The 23,747-nt window shown below is 32.9% G+C and overlaps 1 protein-coding gene across 2 annotated transcripts in view; it reads right to left on the reverse strand.

Moving 5' to 3' along the window:
• LOC144958566 (muscle M-line assembly protein unc-89-like) overlaps positions 1–23,747 on the reverse strand; it is a 57,590-nt gene that overhangs the window by 23,620 nt on the left and 10,223 nt on the right. For both annotated transcript variants that reach the window (XR_013642471.1, XM_078890631.1), the window contains exons 3-5: positions 21,710–22,003; positions 8,247–8,561; positions 2,183–2,479 (exon numbers count right to left, since the gene is read on the reverse strand). Coding sequence is in view for 1 of the 2 variants with exons in the window: in XM_078890631.1 (XP_078746757.1) it covers positions 2,183–2,479; positions 8,247–8,561; positions 21,710–22,003 (906 nt within the window). In the remaining variant the exon portion in view is untranslated. The remainder of the gene's footprint in view (positions 1–2,182; positions 2,480–8,246; positions 8,562–21,709; positions 22,004–23,747) is intronic.

Consider the following 23,747-nt stretch of genomic DNA (forward strand, 5'->3'; position numbering starts at 1 on the left):
CAAAAAAATCCACTCAAAATGACTTTGGCCAATTAACTTTTGTGTTATTTTGAAGGCGTTTGCCGTTGTGACAAAAACCGGCAAAAGTGTTTTCTTCTTTTTCGTCTAATGAGGCGCGTAGAATTTTTCTTTTCGTTAGATGACGGTTCAGGCTGTTTGTGGCGGTTATCTTCACACTGTCATCGTCACAATTGAGGATGGACAGGGCAAAGGATAGGTGTTTTTTCATAATAAATTACATACATATATGTTACATACAGACATGCATATCAAAATTGTTTATTTCAGGAAATATACATGATAATGTAACAAGGGTAACATATTCATTGACATAATACCATTTCCTAAAATAATGTACAATGTATAGAGCTGGAGTATTAATTTGAACAGTGAAGTTTCAGACTCTGCCACAGAATGTCCCAGAGGTAATAATGATATTAGTGTTGATGACGATGATAATGATAATGACGACGATGATGACGATGAAGATGATGATGATGATGATGATGATGATGATGATGATGATGATGAAGATGATGATGTTGATGATGATGAAGACGATGATGACAATAACAGTGGTGGCTATGGCGGTGATGGAGACGACGACGATGAGAGTAACAACGGTAGCAATGATATTAATAATAATAACAACAACAACAACAACAATAATAATAATAATAATAATAATAATAATAATAATAATAATAATAATAATAATAATAATAATAATAATAATAATAATAATAAAATAAAAATAATAATAATAATAATAATAATAATAATAATAATAATAATAATAATAATAATAATAATAATAATGATGATGATGATGATGATGATGATGATGATGATGATGATGATGATGATGATGATGATGATGATGATGGTGATGATGGTGATGATAAAAATAATAATAATAATAATAATAATAATAATAATAATAATAATAATAATAATAATAATAATAATAATAATAATAATAATAAAACAGTAATGAAAAATTAAATCGATTATTACAATCATATACAAATTGATATATTGAATATTTGACAAATAGATGGATACATATAGATAGAGGGATATATAAATAGACAAATATCTATATTATTAAATATGTAGTGCTACTAATTATGATGAATTTTACATCTTTGTCTCCAAACTTTGTAAGAGCCAATGATGGCACTGTTGCTTATATATTTTGAAAGGACTTTTGCTTCTTTGCTTTTAATGCCCAGAATCTTTAAGCCATTCACAAATCTACCATGGACATAGCCGAGGCTACCTACAGAAAGAACGATAACCTCGGATTTATATCCAAGAGCATTTATTTCCATGCATAAAGGAAAGTACTTTTCAAATTTAGTTTGGAATGACTTGTTAATATGAGCATCAAATGGGACTGAAATTTCAACAATTTGGGCTGTTTTCATTTCTTTGTTGATTTTTAAAATGTCCGGTCGATTACTGTTAGTATTAAATGAGGATTTGTCACTGTCGAAAAAACTTGGTCTGGTGAATGTGTCTCTGAAAATTTGAGTAGTGTCGTTTTTAGGTATTTTGTCAAAAATAATGTCAACAATTCTATTGTGTCGTTTTTGATATATTAATTTGAATTTTGTACATCCGTTTACAACGTGAGATACCGTATCTGACGGATGATTACAGATCTTGCAGCCTTTGGAGTACGACAATGGGTAATATGTATGAAGTAGACTGTCGCACTCCAGAAGCTGCAAGCGGCATTTTATAGCAAACGTTCTAATTTCGTCAGGGAATTTATGATTGAATATGAAACTGGAGGAGAGAGCGTGGTTTACCCCAGTACCCCAGTTTACCCCATACATACATACATACATACATACATACATACATACATACATATTATATACATGCATACATGCATACATGCATACATACATACATACATACATACATACATACATACATACATACATACATACATACATACATACATACATACATACATACATACATACATACATACATACATACATACATACATACATACATACATACATACATACATACATACATACATACATACATACATACATACATACATACATACATACATACATACATACATACATACATTGGGTCCGATTCATCCTGGTATATTATCATTAAATAGGATTGGTCGCATTATTAGAGAAGTACATACCTTTTTCGACGAATAATTCGAAGATATGGATTATGTCAGCAAATGCATGTCTATTCTCTGTTATACTGTACAGACCGGAATCGCTAGGTATTGCCCGCTTCAAGAAAAACCCAGCTTTATCATTCTTCCACCTCCCTATATTGTATTTGTCATTCCTTACAAGAATGTCATCTTTTCGTACAGTGTAACTATCAGGCGGGATTCCAACATCAACATGAAAAGTTAATCCAAAATACTCTCCCTCTTTCACTGTCCAGGGTTGATAATATCTTCGTTGGGAATTGGATTTGAATTTATCTGAAATATATCATTATTTTTATAAATGGCGATATGTCAGCGATCGCTTCAAACTATTTTATGGGTCCGCCAATAAACAAAAATATCACATTTGAACTTGATTTATAAGATTTTATACAAAACAAAATGAAAATTGATTATTGGAGAAAAAGAAATCCAAGTTCCTGATAATTTGCTCTCAAATTCCGTTCGCTGATAAGACACACAGTAGCTTTAATACTTCAAATAAGGCTGTTAATAAAATTTCGTTGCATTATTATTATTATTATTATTATTATTATTATTATTATTATTATTATTATTATTATTATTATTATTATTATTATTATTATTATTTTAATTAGGAAAATTATAAAACCCTAGATATAGCTGAAAAACTTGAAAAAATTTACAGCTCCTTCATCTTTTTAACCCACGACACAAAATGAAATAGTAAAATTCTTTCAAGATAGCTCAACCTTAATGTAACAACTTGGTTCAATTCCAACATTGGTTATAAAATCTCAAATCAATGAAGTGGTGAACTCCCTGATCAGTTGCAAACTTAAAAATGGCTCACATGCCGCCATTATAAAGAAACCATCTCGTGACAGAGTTAATCTTAAAATTACCGACCAATTTCGATCCTTCATTCCATTTCCAAGTTGATAGACTAAGTCGTAACAAAAATCCACAAGATCAACTGAAATATAGACATAATTGATCCCTTATCAATATGTGTAGAGAATACGCCACAGCACTGAGTCAGGAATCTCTAGGGTCCACAACTATACTATAAAATAGCTAGATATCAGCTGCAATGTGTTCCTGCCATTGCTTGATCTCAGTGTTGTCTTTGATACTGTCGAGAACTATATCATGTTGACAAGATTCAAAGAAAACGTTGCCATTAAAGGACATGCTTTGAACTAGTTTGCTGAGTAAGTCATTGGTTGGCAACAAATTCTCATTGTAAATGAAAATCAGAACCTTCTTTGATTGCTTTTTGCGGTTTCCAGAAATCCTAGCTGGGGATTTTGCCATTCACAATCTACATCTCGCCACTAATATATATATATATATATATATATATATATATATATATATATATATATATATATATATATATATACATATATATATATATATATATATATATATATATATATATATATATATATATATATATATATATATAATTGTTGCACAATGAATTCATTGATTTCTTTTGTCACTTTTTTCTTGTTCTGGTGTGTTTATTTGCCTATTTCTGATTTAGCTGGGTATATTAACCTGCATGATGGATTGTTGTTGAAGTGTGTTTTGCGGTCTTACATTGTGAAAAACACCTCGTCAGGTGCTATGCACTCTATCCACTATCTACAAGTACCCACCATATGATGTATGTGTATATACATTTATGAGTGTTGATGGGTACTTGTAGTTACGAGAGTGCTCGATAATGTTGGTTAGAGCTAATATAAAATATAAATAAAGTCATTGACATATCTTTGGCCGAGACAAATGTTTCTATGTTCTCCATTTCGTCAGTCGGCATGTGTCCGTATTGTGCTTTTTTCATTCGAGGGGTCGATCGACTCCTCGAATGAAAAAAAGCACACTACGGACATATGCCGACTGACGACATGGAGAGCATAGAAACATTTGTCTGCGCCAAAAAATATGCGAGTGACATTATTAAATATAATATACATATACATACATACATACATACATACATATATATAATATATATATGTATGTATATATATGTATATATATATATATATATATATATGTATAACCTGATTGAGGACTTATTTACTGACACATTAGACGTAGTAAGCCTACAAGAGACTACAGACAAGGCCAATGATGAAATAATACGAAGTTCCCGTCGCATTATATTTGAACATGAAAATATCCAAGGATGGCTCAGTTTTTAATATCAAACTGACTATTACCTTATTTAAACTCATATTGGCCTTTTAATAAAAGAATATCTGTTTTGAGCTTTAATACCATCACATGCTTTCAAAACAACAAGCCTACACTTCTAATCAACACCCACCATCCTACCTCGGTGACATCCAAAAAATATTCAACAGTAAGAGAGTGATTATACATTGAAATTGAAACGATAATCCGAGATCATGTAAATGACAAAATCATAATCACGAGCGATGTCAATGCTAAAATAGGAACAACGAAACATGCCTTGGTGCTTATTCCAAAGGATTGCGTTATGAAAATGGCCAGTATCTTATTGATTATTGCTGCGAAAATAAGTTATTCATCATATGTAATAGTGCCTTTAAACACATTCCCTGGCGTTAATCAGCACTTTTACAAAATTTAAGTTCCTGTTTCACAAAATCCCAAAGATTATGTCTTAGATACAATTGGATACTGTACACAAATGGTTGAATTGCGAAGGGCAACAAGCAAGCACAAATTAGATGTGGAAAAATCCTGGCTGATGGTTATCAACAAATTTTTAAAGGTTTCCACGACTATTGTTGAAAGCATCATTATCCTTGAAAAGAACCTCACATTCTCCATCCTTCAGAAATCACAACTTCGATATTGATGAAAACGTCTTTGACATCGCCACGCTAATGAGACAGGAAGACGATACGTCACACATTCTACTCTTCTGGTGCCAAACTCCTTAAACGTATATGTAATCAGTCATTCGGAAGACTAATAATGAATAGATTACACATAAGTGGGCGGTGGAATAGCTATTTTAGTAGCAGGATATACAGGCCCATTCTTAGGATTATGGGACGTAAAAGAGTGAGGATGGATGATCTTTATTGACGACCAGCATATATTTAGACAGAAGAAAGTAAGATGCCATCACTCTAAAACCAGGGGATGCATGACATAATGTACGTATCTAGTCCCATGGAGATTGGAACAATTTTTTTGACATCACACTTTTGTTCCCAGTTACCAAAGTTTGTCGGTCAGAAAATTAACACTTAAGAAACATCAACCGAGTTAGCGATCTATTACACAATGACACGACTACTAAAATAATCATTCACATACTCGAGATAAGCGGTATACTCGTGATAAGCGGTATCGACTTTTATCAAGTTTGCCCACTAAAACAACTAGAGCTTCACATGAGTCAGACACAGCACCAAGATGACTGACAAAATATTCCAGGTTCCGAAACCCTTGCATTGGTTTCCATTTGTCAAAAGAAACGAATTCAGACTAATAATAATAATAATAATAATAATAATAATAATAATAATAATAATAATAATAATAATAATAATAATAATAATAATAATAATAATAATAATAATAATAATAATAATAATAATAATAATAATAATTTATTGCATCACAAAAAGGAATTTGTTTGTACAGACGTGTTATAATTTACAGAATAAAATAAATAGAATAAAATATAATGGAAATATGATTATATAAAAAAGGAGCAGTTCCACAACCAGAGCCGCGCTTTATATGAATAATTTCAACACTGTAAAATAGTTTAAACTGTCACTATAAATTGAAAACTGAAAAGATTGCAAAACAAATAATTTAATAAATTAATATTTACATTATTTGAAAGTAAAAAAAGGGAAATAATTATATAAAATGATTATTGCTTGTTGTTATAAAGCCTAATACTGGACGGCAGAAAAGATTTTCGGTGTTGCTCTGTTTTTGTAGAAATAGAGAAAGGGCGACCACTCCTTCCTGACATAATAATTGATGGTCTTAGTGGATGATACTGGTCATTTAATATTTAGTTATTTTAATAATACAATATTTCTCGTATAAAAGTTCTACATCGTCAACATCATTTATATAACATTTAATGGACTTTTAAATATTTGAATTTATTTTGTTCCATTCCACTGCTAAGCAACTGCCTCCCCAAGCTGTTATACAAAATGACAAGACACTTTGGATTACTGCTTTATAAAAAAATGTGCAGAAGGTTTTATCTATTCTAAACTGAGAAAGTTTTGATAAAGAATAAGTACGTCTGCACATCTTATGTTTAGTTATTTTCAAATGTTCATCCCACTTGAGCCTGTCATCAATCGTTACACCAATGTATTTCTAGTGAGGAACTAGCTGGACGAATTAGTCCTTTAATTTTAATGGTTCTATCGGTTCCTTCACTCTCCTAAAGTCAATCACTAGCTCCTTTGTCTTGCTTATGTTAAGCTCTAGGTGGTGGGCATCACACCAAGACACAAATCTATCAATTTCTTGTCTATAAGCCACTCGTTGCCATTTGTTATAAGTCCTTGAAGAGCGGTGTCATCTTCAAACTTTATTTAAGGTACACTCAGGTGTTGACTTCTACAGTCATTCGTTTATATCGTGAATAATACAGGGGACAATACACAACCTTGAGGAGCACCAGTTTTTGTAGTTATACAGGAAGATATGTTTTGTCCTAATTGAACATACTGTGCTCTCTCCGTAAGAAATTCGAGCACCCAAGCAATTATATACTTGTTTAAATTCAGACTAGTCAATTTTTGAACAACCAATATATATATATATATATATATATATATAATATATATATATATATATATATATATATATATGCCTCAGTGACAAGCTTCTGGAACTGTTAACTCTGTCTTAACTTCAATGTATAATAAAATGTGATTCCCCTTATCTACCCAATTCAAAATTCATTGAAATTCATTGTACAATTTATTGTAAAAGTCATCTCATTTGACAACAATTCGAGCCAAATAAAATAGTTTTTTCTATATGTATCATGGATATCATTGGTTCTTGCAGAATTCCATCACCATAAGCAAAATTAATAGAACAATTGTTTTAGTGTAGGAGCTAACTGATAAGGTAAAACGGTGCCGGGTCAAAAGAATATTGACATTATATTTTTAAAAATTTAGAGATCTCAATAAATTTAATTTTCTCCCTAATATACTACTACAACCAGTCCCCTATTGCCATTCACTATCTGTAACTATGTACTGATTTTCACCTGAGCCCAGTGAGATAAATTGTGTAAAGTGCATTGACATAGAACACGACGTAGAGACCAGAATATTATATGATGACTGGCATCCACCCGGCCACCAATCAAGGTAAATATTCCTTAACTTTTGTAACTAGACAAAACACTGTACCTCTGAGCCACCGAGTTACACAATTTGAATTAAAATAATCAGTCAGGTGTTTTTTATGTTTTCTCACTTACTCACTCAATGTCTTAAACAATAACAAATTGTGAACAACACAGAATGATAACACGATAAAAATCGTATCAAAACAGTAATAGATCGGAGTTATTTAGATGCTAAATATTGAGTTTATAGTTAACAAAAATGATAAATTGTATGTATGTTATGTGTTATTGATGAGAAGAGATACAGTTTCTTTAATTGGACAAAAACATACAATTTAATTTTGATGAGTTCATTTCAACCCAATATGTCTTAGTGTCTCACAACGGTATTATGTCTGGATGCACTATGTGTAAAAAATTCGATTTTTTAGCCACGAATAATGACATCACTTATGGTCATTTTATATCTATTATGATGCAGAATAAATAAAATTACTTATATTGCTATAATCACCAAAATTTTTATTTTTTTTAAATTTCTATATTCACTATTCACTATTCAGAGTCCATTTCATCTTGGTATATTACCGTTCAAGGACGGTGGGTCACATATAGATTTCTTTCGACATTCTATTCATCCCGACATAATAATACCGTTTTGAGAGGATTGTTCAATAAATGTTTAGAAATGAAAGAATATACCATTTTCTAGAACGATTAAAGTGAAGCCATTCCTCGTGCTATACGCCTCTGAAAGTGTATTCATCTCTTTCAGAAGATACACACCAGTATCGATGGGTGTTAAGGCCTTCAAATTAATTGCGTATTTTCCCTCGTCCGACTCCCTGTCTATAGAGAATTTATCAGGCTTTACATTCTGCCCATCTCTTAGAAGAGTGTAATCACGTGTTGGGTTTGTATGGTCCGGGTTTATGTCAGTAGTAAATCGAAAAGACTTTCCCTCCGACACCATATTCCACCTAATTAGTACCTCATTCAAAACGGTCTTGCTTGTATCTGAAAATAAATTCATTTCAGTTTATTAATCGAAAAATGTAACCAACCGCCTAATTGAGGTAATATGCGGGCTTCAATCGGAAGCTCAAATAGGAATATCGATTTTAATTTAGAAGACAGTGTTCAAACAAAAAAGTGTCGTTATTCGGTAAAATAAACAAAAAGAATTGATTTCCAAGTATATCTCAATTATTAATTTCCTTAAAAACAACGGAGCTCTGAGTCTTCGGTGTACGACGCTTTGGAAAAAAAAGGTTTCATCATCATCATCATCATCATCATTATCATCATTATCATCATCATCATCATCATCATCATCATCATCATCATCATCATCATCATCATCATCATCATCATCATCATCATCATCATCATCATCATCAGCATCATCATCATCAAATAATAATAATAATAATAATAATAATAATAATAATAATAATAACGATAATAATAATAATAATAATAAGAAGAAGAAGAAGAAGAAGAAGAAGAAGAAGAAGAAGAAGAAGAAGAAGAAGAAGAAGAAGAAGAAGAAGAATGATAATAATAATAATAAAAGTTGATTTGTATAGCAAACAATCCCGTTGACAAAACAGCTCTAGGCGCACAAAGTTATGAAATATCATTATAAACATTTTTGTACACAAACCCATTTATACAAGAGCACACAAATACATACCCTCACAACGACATACACATTCACCAAAACGTGCGTATGCTTACAGAGACAAAAAACTGTTAACATGAATTATTGAATAAAAATCACATCTGAATATATAACAATAGTCGCAGATGAAGGGATATTATATTTTGTCATGAGAATTCTGATGAAACAAATGTAGAGAATTGTACAAACTTCGCACAGCTGAATAATGACTTTTGACTTTTGATTCGCACACTTTTTTGGATTTTTTATCAATACGTGAACTACGTTAATTACGCAATTACAGTATTTAATTGCCCCAACCGATGTTCCTTCTTGCTTCTTGAGACAGTAAATAAAGTGGCAGCTTATATTTTGCTCCTTTAAACTCCAAAGATACTTTCCTGAAATCACGAGATCGGCGAGTATCAACTTTCCTTCTTCCCTGGGATGATGCATGTAGATACACGGAGGAAGGGCTTTTTTAACTTCCTCCGTACCATCTGCTTAATAATTAGTATTTAAATATCTTATTTATAAAGTACACTTTGTGGTAGAAAGGCGCCATTGGCCTAGCTATTGTGGCTTCGACTGAAAGCAGGTGTGCGGAACGATGAAAACGATCGCTCGTGTTGCACATCGAACCGCACACCTTTGACGAGATGAATTATATGTTTTGCAATTCTTCCTTTTCATTAATTCACAAAACATATGTCAGCACAATCTAGATCTCTGGATTATATATATATATATATATAATATATATATATATATATATATATATATATATATATATATATATATATTATATATATAAATTGAGATTATATAGAGTACTATCCACTAAACGTGCTCAAAGCGCTTTACAAGGGACCCCAGTCCAACAGCAACATTTAACATTTAGGACAAGGCATGACGCATGCAATGCGATATTATATTTTTTCGGACAGAGACAACGCTGTTAATGGCCAGGTACTCACTATACACATGAGAACTGTGAGAGAATGTGAGTAAAGAGCCTTTTCCAAGGACTCAACTATGAACCGAGCGAGGCTCGAACCCAGGACCTTCCGATCCGAAAGCGAGTGTCATACCACAAAACCACATAGCCACACATAGGAATATTGGAAGAATATTATATATATATATATATATATATATATATATATATATATATATATATATATATATATTTATTTATATTTTTTTATTTTAATGCCTTTTGCGCCACGATATCATAAGATATCGTCGCCTAGGATTTCCACGCCTAGGAATATAGATAACTCATCAAACAAGATGTCTGATGTCAAATCACCCATGCTGTCCAAGTCAGCAAATTGGAGGTTAATAATCTTGCTCAAGGAAAAAAACGAAAGTGCCTGAAGCGGGGCTCGAACCCGGGTCATCCGGATCATAGTGCAATGCCTTAACCACTCGACCACTTCGCCCCCTCTCCCCCTTTTATTCCCCCACCTTTTTAATATATATATATATATATATATATATATATATATATATATTTATATATATGTATATATCAAGGACAACTATACTGAAAGGACAATCATATGGAATCTTCAGGCAACGCTAGTGGGGGCCAACAAAAAAATATAGAAAATTTACACCAAAATAACAGCAGGGGCATTATTATATGGCAAGGTCTACCTTTTTAGAGAGTGATTGTGAATTCTGGGTCCAAAAAAATATTTAATGATTATTATTATCAGCAGTGAATAGGAGTAGCCAAGAAACGGAAAGGATGAGTAGTTAGATATTCTAAAAACTGACCTTATAGTGATTGATTCAGGATGATTTCTTTAGAAGCTTGATTAATGAATGTACATGTAAAATGATGATGAAGATGAAGGTGAACAATTAGATGAAGGGGAAAGGAGATGTAAAATATCAACAAAGGGAGGTAATCTGCGGAGGATGATCCCAAGAAAAAGATGAATACCAAAATATCTACTAAGAGATACAATAGTCGGATTTTTAATAAGGGGCGCACCTTTGTACATTGTGAACAGCTGCAAAAATTTGTATGAACCTCTGGATCATTTTGTCCTAGTAAAATATATTTTTTCACGAATTTTAAAACAATAGGAAAGAATTTCGCTTATTACAGCTATATTAAAATCGATAACAAGTAAGTATTGGAATCTAAATATGATTATAGTGTCAAAAATATATATGATTTTCCGCTTATTCATTTTGAAAGAATTTGTTAAAATGGAATGTTCGGTTAATTGAAACTTATATGATGTTCGTACAGAATCCGATTATGAAGAAACGACAGACATGTTTACATTTTATAAAAATCAATATACGTTATTGATGAATACAAATGAAAGTGAACATTACTCGCTTCCAACAATATTTTGATTTCAAATTTTGAGAAATAGCTTGTTCTTTATGCCAAAGAGGATAACATAAATTTAATGTAGACCAGTAGAAATTCATCAATTTATGATACAATGTTTCCACAAATATGTGCTTGTGTTCAACAACAATAACATGCAAAACTGAGGGTTGATTGTGAAATTCCAATTCCATAGCTGTCCTCTTTAATTAATGACTTATCGATAGATAAAAGTGGACTTCTTTTCGCAACCTTAAGAGAGAGGAACCGATAGAGATTCCGTATCATATCGTATTGTTTAAGAGCTTATAGGTTTAAAAGAAAACTTAAAATGCTGTGTGAAACGTTAATGCATAGATACAATTTTTCAAAGTTAAATATAAACATTCATTGTTAATTTGACAATTTTGAGTATTTAATCAGTAGTTCAAATGAGTTAAAGCTAGAGATTCATATCAGTCTTCGGTAATTGTGACGTGATGTAAATAAAAAGCAATAAATTACAAAGTCAAAATGGGATGCAAACTACATTAGTTGTTACTTTATAACAGTTAATGTGTGTTGCTTTTATTCAGAAAATAGTATGATATGAACTCATAACCACCAGCCGGAACTACCGTGTCACAAGATTATTTTGAAAAACGATAAATTCATCTCTTACTTTGTGGTGCGAAAATGTTTTCATTTTTAGCAGAGTAAAATCTCTAATTTTATGACAGGGGTTTTAAAGTAGATTTTTATAGGTCGTGAAGAAGAAATCTTTTTTGTGATATGGCATCACAATACGGGCCAAAATGTTTATTCAGTTAATAGAAATTGATTCGGAGGTTGACACAAAGTTTTACAACTTTTGATAGAAGGACATCTGAGAAAAACTAGAAAAACATGCGCCATTCATAAAAAAATCTGACTACTATACTATATGTAGTTCATTCCTTACAGTCAATGAGTAGCATCAGAATCAGATCCATAGTTCCCTTCCATGTCGTCAAGAGTTAATTAATAGAGTTACTTCTCAGATCATTGAGACAAAACTATATATTCAGACTACTAGTACAATCCTTTCAGTCAATGGATCCATAATTCCCTCCCATAGTCACAGAGATAATTAGAGTGATTGAGTTGGGTGAGTGTAACTGTTGTAACAGTAACATCTCAGATCATTTTGATCAATGAGGCAAAACTATATATTCAGAGTACTAGTCCCATATGATTGACAAGTCATATCAGCAACACCAGATCCATGTAATGGGCATAACTATATATTCAGAGTCCAAGTTCCATCATATATGGTAATATCAGACCCACTAACTATTCTAGATCTAGTCTAGCTATCTAGCAATAGCAATGACTACTATCTATCTAACAACTGTTGTTAGTAGTAGAAAGGACTGTTCAAGTTGTGAAGTTGACGTGACGAGCAAAGGGCCCTCTAGACTTATACACTAGACTAATACAATAAAGTCAATATTTATCAGTTAACCATATAGAAAAAAAAGATATAAATATAAAGCCACAAGCCATAGGATCAGGATGTCGGAGTCTGATCACCATATCTGTGCGACTCGACAGAGCAAGCACGACAATAATATAATGAACTTAATATAATGAACTTATATAGCGCCTAGTTCCAATTTAGAATTGCTCACTGGCGCTTTACATCAACACATCATGTATGATATAAAAATATAGAACTGCATGTTAAAAACCACACAAATTCGCTGACAACATAATATATTATAATACAATACATACTAAGAGTCCAAATTATATGCCCAACAGAAAAGCTCAGTTTTTAACCGTTTTCTAAAGATAAGTGGATTTTCACTATTTTTAGTTTCAATATTGATGGAGTTCCACAGTCGGGGGGCATGGTGGTCAAAGGATTTCTCATGAAAAACTAACGATTTTGGGGTTCCCTTAGGATATTTAAATTAGCAGATCTTAAATTTCGACTGGGTTCATAAAGGTGGATAAGTTCCTGAAGGTAATCAGGAGCAGAATTGTTTAAGCAATTGAAAACATGGGTGAGTATTTTTAATTCAATTCTAAACTTTACAGGTAGCAGTGTAGGTCCTCCAAAATCGGGGTTATATGTTCGCGCTTTTTTGATAACGTTACCAGTCGAGCTGTTCTGTATCTTTTGGACTCGATTAATGACATTATTATCACAACCACAAACTATTGCAATAATCAAGGCGGGTAAGAATCAAAGAGACCACAAGAAGTTTAGTAGTATCAATATCAAGAAGCCTTCTAATAGCACCAATAGATCTAAGATAAAGATTGCAGGATCTAGTTACATAAGTGACATGGGCAGACATGTTTAATTTGGTATCGAATAAAACTCCTAAGTTTCTCACAGGTTCTTTCGTGATGGGAATTACACAATCAGAAAGATTCAGGTTAAGCGTGGAAAGGTCCACGAGGCCCCGTCTTGAAATTTGCAACACCTCTGTTTTGTTTTCATTTAACCTGAGTTTATTGCAACACTAATCTCAGAGATACTATTTTCTATATCCGTTATAACATTGAGATGATTTTCGATATTAATGGGAAACAGTAATTGGGTGTCGTCTGCGTAAAAATGGTACTTAATAAAATATTTTGAGATGATGTCACCTAATGGTCTGATATAGAGGGTGAATAAAGAGGGTCCCAGAACTGAACCCTGTGGTACACCAAAAGATAAGGGACAAGGAGAAGAGAAGTCATGTCGATTTACAGACACTGATTGAATTCTGTCAGAGAGGTAAGAAGAAAACCAGTCAAGAACAGTACCCCCAAATCCGTATAGTGTCTTAAGTCTGTCAATTAAAAGAGTACGGTCTATGGTATCAAAAAAACAGCACTAAGGTCGAGTAGTATGATAACAACATCATCATTTTCCCGACAGAAATGATTTACGATATCATTGTGGCTTTTAATAAGAGCAGTTTCAGTGCTGTGAAAGGGGCGATAAGCAGACTGAAATTTAGAGAACAAATTGTGTTCATTCAAAAACGTGTTAAGCCTGAAAGCAACAATTTTCTCAATTAGTTTAGACATGAGGGTGTGATTCGAGACTGGTCGATAATTATTTGGGTCTTCTTTGTCAAGGCTAGATTTCTTTAATATGGGAGTGACAATAGCATGTTTATGATTATTAGATACCTCACCAATAAACAAACTAGCATTTACAATATGAGTAAGAACGGGAACCAAAATATTAGCACTAGAAAGAACAAGCCATGAAGGAATGGGATCTATTGGGCTGGTTGTTTTGGAGCATTGTCTCAGCGCAGACAGTACTTCTGTTTCAGTGGCGGGTCCAAATTCGTCGAATGCTGCTCCGGATGGAAGTGCATTAGTTTCAGTTATTTGTGCTTTCATTGTCTCAATGGCTTTCAATGGGTCCAACTATCGTCTGCAGGAACTACAGCCAGATGCTAATTCTAAACATTTCTTAAATAATAATTATTACGCAATTATTATTGGTACTTACCACTTTTCAAAGATTCTGGTTCGATAAATTAGCCATTGATCTATCTAGTCATTAAAAGGAATAGAAAGCAGATTCGTACTTTCGATTTTAAAAAATGAAAACAAACCCAATCACTCAATTTGTAAGAGGGCGTCATAAAAGATAATTCATAATTTCCAGTAAAATTGTTGATAGTTCACTACTTTTATATATTCTCATATCATTCAAGATATAAGAAATATTCTTTAAAACTTATGGTCGCCAATTAACCAATTTCTTATAAAGTACCGAAATTATAAGAACAGAATCAATTATTGCGCATTCAAGGAAATTGTACCAAGGCAGAAAAGTAGTAGTTTTGCTTGAAATCGTTATCCAACCAATGGCCCCCACTAGCGGGGGCTGAAGATTCCACATGTCAATCCTTTCGGTATAGTAATCCTTGGTATATATATATATATATATATATATATATATATATATATATATATATATATAGAGAGAGAGAGAGAGAGAGAGAGAGAGAGAGAGAGAGAGGGTGTGTGTGTGTCTGTGTGTGTGTCTGTGTGTGGTGTGTATTAAAAAGCCCTCTCTTTCCGCATCTATTTCATATACATTTGGAACATTTCTTTGTGTGTGATAAGCGCAGCCCGAATCAATGATATCTGGGAGACTTAAAGAGAATGAATTTAACTGAGCTTTTATATAGCAAAATATCCACTAAACGTTCTCAAATCGCTTTACAGGGGGTCCCTGGTCAACAGCAACATTTAACATGTAGGACAGGACATAACGCCTGTAAGGCGATATTACACTTTTTCGGACAAAAACAACGCTGTTAACGGCCAGGTAGTCATTTTACACCTGCGTACGGTAAGAGAATGTGAGTAAAGAGCGTTTCAAGGACTCAACTATCCGCCGAGCGCGAGGGTCGAACCCATGACCTTCCGATCCGAAAGCGAGTGCCATACCACTAGACTACATAGCCGCATGAATGTGTATGAATCTGAGTATGCAGTGTGTGTGTGTGTGTGTGTGTGGAGAGAGAGAGAGAGAGAGAGAGAGAGAGAGAGAGAGAGAGAGTGATGGCTTTAAAATCATTTAAGAAACTAGTAAAAAGTCCGCACTTTCGGGGGAAAGAACTATTTTATTCGATATTGCCTGAATCATTTTCTTGATTACCTTGATTACGATTAGATGCACACTTTAATCGATGTGCTCGTCGTCACTGCCATGCTTTATTCGGCATGATTTTAGTTTATCAGTCAGTAGATATTAATATCAATAAGTCACAAGTCTTTCCCACGCTTGACTTGAGGGGCCTTCCGAAAGCTCCTACAAAGGGAAACAACTTAAATAATATTCCCTCCACTAACCCCAAGAAAAAGTCAAATCTAGAGTACCTATAACTAACCCTAATAGGATAATAAACACCCTAGCATTATGACTAACCCTAATAGAAAAAAAAACCATCGGACTGCTTTGCACTGCCTTTTAATACTTCACAAATTAAAATGGCGGCCGAGAATCAAAACAATAGTCAAATTAGAAAATTTTAACCTTTCACAAATCTCTCAAGGTTTGTTGTAGAGTTTTTAAAATGCTTCTTATAATGACAAATTGAATAAATAAACGCCTGACAAAAGATCTACGGTTAAAATACAAATTGAAAGAATACTGGGGATGTAGGAGCTTTCCGAATGTCTCTCCTTTACCTAACTTATGTGAGGTCAAATGAAAATCTGAAGCAGACGCGAAAAATATCAAGTCTGTTCGGGCTAGAGGCTAGACAGATACAATCGACAGTTTGCCGACAACGTTTAATTAAATATTTCCCAGGGCAATAATTATCACATCGACGGCATAAAAACGATCGTAATATAAGCAGTAATATTAGCTGACGTTGTTATGGGTGAAACTTGATTAAAATTTGTGTAAATCCGAATACATTTATGTGATCAAGTGAATAATATCACTATGAATGCCACGATTTGCTGAAAAATGCCAACACACACACACACACACACACACATGTATACACCACACACAACACACACACACACACAAATACACACACACGCACACACACAAACATACACGCAATTAGAACATCCTTTCTTTAAAAAATATAGCATTGTGGAGAACATTGTGCTTTTTTGAGTCAATAAAAAAAATGATACGGCGCACAACTCTACTGAAAGATTTGAAAATTAGAAATGTATTTTTTACAGAGAGATAAACTGATAACTTGATTTCCTTTTATAATTAAAAGTCAGTTTGAAAGTTCGTTCAGTCAAACAGATATCATAAAATACGTACCGACGACACTAACACTCTCCAAAACAACCAATCTGGACATTATAAAAAGTTGTCAGTTTGGCGTTTTTACGCAAATGGTTGCATTCGAAATAATGTATTCACTTAATTACTTTTCGGAATTCAGATCTACACTAAGTTTTCAACAGTTTTCATCTATTTATGACATCAAGTATTATTATTGCCCCTATGATGCTTTCAGTGTGATGGTTTCGGGTGGATAATACCCAGGTTTAATTTCTTTGGTAATAAATTAAAAAATAATAGAGGGTCTAATAATAATCTAAAAAATCGAAATAACCAGAAAATAGAAGTTGCATTGAAGGTAAAATATAAGGTTTTAGAAAGACCTTATTAAATGTTATGAACAGTCAGGTGGCTCCGTAGCGCAGTGGATAAGCTGTCAGACTCTAACCTTGAAAGTGCTGGGTTCAATCCCATTGTGGACATTTTTTTAAAAGTTTACTTTATTGAGAAAGACATCATTTTTGTTGTTATAGTTACTGGACATATATTTAAAACCTTAAATTAATCTATTATTATTATTATTATTATTATTATTATTATTATTATTATTATTATTATTATTATTATTTATTATTTTTATTATTATTATTATTATTGTTGTTATTGTTATTATTATTATTATTATTATTATTATTATTATTATTATTATTATTATTATTATTATTATTATTATTATTTCATTTTTTTAACAACATCTGTACCATTCAATGTGTTATCGTCGTGCATTTATATGTAAACCTCGATTGTTATCATTTTATAATATTTTATCATTGTCATCAGTTTATTCGTTTACCGCGTCTTTGTCATTTTATTGGGGTTTTTTTTCTTATTCTTTTGTTGTTGTTGTTTTTGCTGTTGTTTTTCAAAAACTTCCTGTCCCATCATTGTTTATGTCTATTTACCTTATCTACGCCATTCACACTACACATCTCTCATTCGTCCTAAGTGTCTTATTCGTCGTGTTTTGTTGATATAGGGGAAATCAGAAACGCCCACAGTATGTCTTCGTCTATTAGATTGAGGCTTACAATTCAACACGTATCGTTATCTTTTCCTTCGAGCTTCAAGCAACATTTTCATAAATCAACCAGCACCGCCAACGGAGGTGCATAAAAACGGTGCGTTTTTGTACACCTCCAGTGGAGTTGCATAAAAACGCCACCAAACATGATCACCAGAGTACTGTCATGTAAGGTAAGTTTCGATCCCAGGATCGTCTTTCAACTCTGCTCACGTCTGCTACTTCAGGTTTATTTTAGCAGTTGATTTTCTTACCACAACCTGTATTCACACACGGACAACTGTATGTTGCTGTGTCACGGGTCAGAGGCTATAGTGGCTGACACTTAATGTTGGGCCACACAGAAAAATCAACGGAGGTGCATAAAAACGCCACCAAACATGATCACTAGAGTACTGTAATGTAAGGTAAGTTCTCGATCCGAGGATCGTCTTTCAACTCTGCTCTCGTCTACTACTTCAGGTTTATTTTAGCAGTTGATTTTCTTACCACAACCTGTTTTCACACACGGACAACTGTATGTTGCTGTGTCACGGGTCAGAGGCTATAGTGGCTTACACTTCATGTTGGGCCACACAGAAAAATCAACAGAGGATGTAGCAAGTGACACAGACAACGTTGTTTACCATTCTGCCCTCATTAAATCATGGTGGGTACAATATCGAATGAAAATAGTTCTTTCCCCGCGAAATTGCCGGCTTCTTACTAGTACTACTACATTACAACAATGATCACCGCTAAATCAACAACACAACAGAAGTAATAATAATACTTGATGTCATAAATAGATGACGCAAACTGACAACTTTTTACAGTGTCAAAATTAGTTGATTTTGAAAGTGTTAGTGTCGTCGGTACATATTTTATGATATCTGTTTGACTCAACGAACTTTCAAACTGACTTTAAATTGTAAAAGGAAATCAAGTTACCTGTTTATCTATCTGTAAAAAATATATTTCTAGTTTTCAAATCTTTCAGTAGAGTTGTGCGCCGTATCATTTTTTTATTGACTCAAATAAGCACAATGTTCTCCACAATGCTATATTTTTTTAAGAAAGGATTTTTCATTGCAAATGTCTGGTGTTTGCATGTGTGTATGTGTGTGTGTTTGTGTGTGTGTGTGCGTGTGTTTGTGTGTGGTGAATTTGCAATTCGTCGTATCATAAAATAGCCTATAATCACAGATACTACTTTTCTGGCAAAGTTCTGGTAAGTATGTGCGTGTGTGTGTGTATGTGTGTGTGTGTGTGTGCGTTTTCTAAATACTTCCTTTGATAAAATAGCTAGCTAAGCGTCATTCAAATGGATCTTGATAAAATATATCAAACAACAGATGTTAAAGAGTAGAGTTATAGGTTTGAATGACTGGTGTGAGAACAGATGAAAATTTTGCGAAACGATGAACACATAAGGAAAAGTGTGTGAAGCGATGAACACAAGGGTATTTTCGGGGGAAGAAAAAACGGTAATATGACTAGTATCAATGTTTTTGTCTCAAGGAAATCGAAATGGCGGCGGCCTTGTTTACTTCCGACACAAAAGTGCACCACTAATTTCATCTTATTTCGCGATTTGTTGATTGAAGACCTATCCTTCGCTTAATATTATATAAAGCATTGTATGATGATTTAGAATTACAAAGAGGCATCAAAAATAATAAACCATCCTGTTGATGAAGTAGAAAGAATTCATGGAAAAGCAATAGAAAGGAAAGCATTCTCAATTACCAACAATAAAAAAACATATTTTATACCATGAATTTGATATTTTGCCATCTGGGAGAAGTTTTTGTCAGATTAAATGTGGAACTAACAAGTATAAATCAACGTTCGTTCCATCAGCAATAAAAATGTTGAATATTTCATATGGTACAGCAAAACCAAGGATTGATGCGTTGACTGATTGACTGATTAATTTGTTTAATGTTAGGCTAGATGAAGTGACCAATTGATAATGATGATAATATTTGGTGTTGAATTGCCAAGAATGTAACGAATTGAAAATGAAATGAAAATGTTGATGTTGTGTATGTCGCATGCGTGAAAGAAAGAGAGGAAGAGAGAGAGAGAGAGAGAGAGAGAGAGAGAGAGAGAGAGAGAGAGAGAATGGGTAGGAGTGAGGTGTCTGTTCAATGTTATAGTTATCATATAACGTTATGACAAGTGTAACTAAATGACAAATTGCCATATTTATGTACAATAAAGATCTATTATTATTATTATTATTATTATTATTATTATTATTATTATTATTATTATTATTATAAATAACGCCAGTAGAAAGTATTGGCATTCAGAATAAAGACTAATTAATGGGCTTCAAATCAGTATGTGCAGATTTGTCCCTTCCCTATGGAACTCCCGCCTACTGTCATTCTAATTCAGTCATGTCTGCAGATAGGGATTTGGCCCAATATGTCGCGAGTTGTGCGAAGATTGTACGATTACTCTAAATTTTACAAAAAAATTGGGATGTTTTATTTAATTTAGTGAGCTTCTCATAAGATGAGATTATAATTTCTTTTTAAAAGATGACTGGGAATCCACAACCCCGCTCTTAACACTGAATGGTAAGAGATTTCCAGACAGCGAGAGCAGCATGAATAAATGCACGATCGGCATAGATCTTAAATTCTTTTTTAGGAACACATAATCGTGATAATAATATATCGTATAATAATAATAATAATAATAATAATAATAATAATAATAATAATAATAATAATGATAATAATAATAATAATGATAATAATAATAATAATAATAATAATAATAATAATAATAATGATAATAATAATAATAATAATAATAATAATAATAATAATAATAATAATAATAATAAAGATGATGATGATGATGATGATGATGATGATGATGATGATGATGATGATGATGATGATGATGATGATGATGATGATGGTCCAATGGTCTGCCTGTCTTTTTCTTTCCCGATGGGGACCATCGGATTGCTGTCTAATAAGGCAGTCTTTCATTCGGAGAGCGTGACCCAGCCATTTGATGATGATGATGAAGATTATTATTATTATTATTATTATTATTATTATTATTATTATTATTATTATTATTATTATTATTATTATTATTATTATTATTATTATTATTATTATTATTATTATTGTTATTATTATTATTATTATTATTATTATTATTATTATTATTATTATTATTATTATTATTATTATTATTATTATTATTATTTTTATATTAGTATAATAATAATCCCTTTCGGGGTCAAATATATGCTTTTATATAACCATTTTAGGCAGTGGGATACATTATTATAGTAGAAAACACATACCCTTTTCAACGATTAATTCGAAGTCATGATTTGCGTCAACTTCTTCGGGTCTTTTTTCTGTTATAATATAATGACCGGAATCACTCGTTGTTGCATGCATCAAGAGAAACATAGCTTTTCCATTCGGCCATCCCCATATAATGTACTTGTCAACGTTTACAAGCTTGCCATCTTTTTGCACGGTGTAGCTTTGTGGCTGGCCTTGAACACTTAACTTAAAAATGAATACAAAATACTCTTTCTCTTGCATTGTACAGGGCCCATCGTCTACTTGACAATTGTTCGTGATGTTATCTGAAAATAAATCATAATATTTTATTAAACATTATGTCATCGATGCCTGTTACGTTTTTAAAAAAATAATAATGGAGCAACTCAAGTACCTTCGTCCTGGTCCTCTTGTGTTCAATGTATTTGTTGTTTGATGTAAGCGAGGCTTCAGAGCGTAAAACGCGTACCATTCTGAAGATTATTGGTATTAAAATTGTCCCAACTATCGGGAGCCTCAGTGGAGTAATAGTAACATGTCTGACCGGTAATCAGAAGGTCTGGGGTTTGATCCCCATTCAAGGTGGACTTTTCTTATTTGGATAGTTTTTTCTTGAATTTTTCTTTCTTGCTTTGTCTGGCACATTTCATACACACTTGTTCAGAGCTTTATTTTACACCGGTGCCTGTATATTTGCTTTATGAAATCTGATTTAAAATCAATAAGCCCTTTTTGGCTTTTCACCGGTGTAAGAATTTTTACCTCAAATAGTGTGCATATAAATTATCTATATATTATACTTTTACAATTTTCAGAAAAGAAAACAGATCTGAACAAGTCTAAGAGGCTGCCATCTTTGTCATAAGAAAAGTTCAGACATATTCAAATCGGTATTTGTTATCATGTGTAAATTATTCAACAAAACTGCAGCGCGCATAAAGAAAGGACTGTTTACCGAAACGATTTATTTTGATATTTGAAACATCAATAGTATTGGCGTACCTTACCTTACCTCACCCGTATCCTCTCAGTTCCTTGGCGCCAACAATTTTTTTTTCCAGTTATATCCGTCCTGGGCCAGCCAGCTCAGCTCATTACATGTCTTTCCAGTTTCTTCCATATTCTCTTCGACCCTCATCTTCCAGGTTCCAATGGTCTGCCTGTCTTTTTCTTTCCCGATGGGGACCATCGCAGTGCTGTCTAATAAGGCAGTCTTTCATTCGGAGAGCGTGACCCAGCCATTTCCATCTTCTGTGTTTGACTTCATCCACGATGTTTGCCTTATTGTACATCTTGAGAGTTCTTCGTTGGTGATATGCTATTGTCAACCAAGTTTCAAGATTCTGCAAAGACAGCTTGTTCATTATCAAAGTTTCTGCTGCATACAGGGGAGCAGAGCGGACGTTGGATTAGTTCATTCTTATTTTGGTGAAGTATGCAAAGTTCCAACTATTTCTGAGCCCATGAAAATTGTAAACTACAAGTCCAATTTAGGTACTAACTTCTTTTGTTTTTCAATGTTGCTGTCAGCCGAGATGTAGTTGCCCAGGTATTTGAAGTGTTCCCCCTAACCAGATCTGCGCCGTGGATTTTTACCATTTGCTTGCTTTTTGTCTTTAAGGGACGGGTTGAGTCCAATTTCTAGGAAAATCCTTCAAAACAATCTTGGTGGAAAACAACATTACATTATCTTTGAAATAATATTTTTGAAGTGCAATTTCTCAAAATATACTATAAAGGCACGAAAAGCACGGTTGAAAAGAGTATCGGTAGTGAGAAAAATGTAAAAAGCAGAGAGCTATTTTGCGACTTTCAAAATAAGTCATTTTTCTTGGGGTATGGAATACTGTGTCAAATATTTCTCCGAAACTATTCCATGAAATTGCCTAAGAATTCCCACAGTTATTGCAGAGATGATGTAATCTGTCATCATGAAGAGTTTTTGATAGGGTATATGGGATTTTTTTTTTTTACTTATACTCCAAATTATAATTTTTAACATCAAATTTGTCATAAAAAGTTGGTTCGCAAATTTGTAATGATGTAATA

This window comes from Berghia stephanieae, chromosome 13 (genome assembly GCF_034508935.2).
Source record: "Berghia stephanieae isolate SIO BIC M18660-M18661 chromosome 13, UCSD_Bste_1.3, whole genome shotgun sequence".
Lineage (NCBI taxonomy): Eukaryota > Metazoa > Mollusca > Gastropoda > Nudibranchia > Aeolidiidae > Berghia > Berghia stephanieae.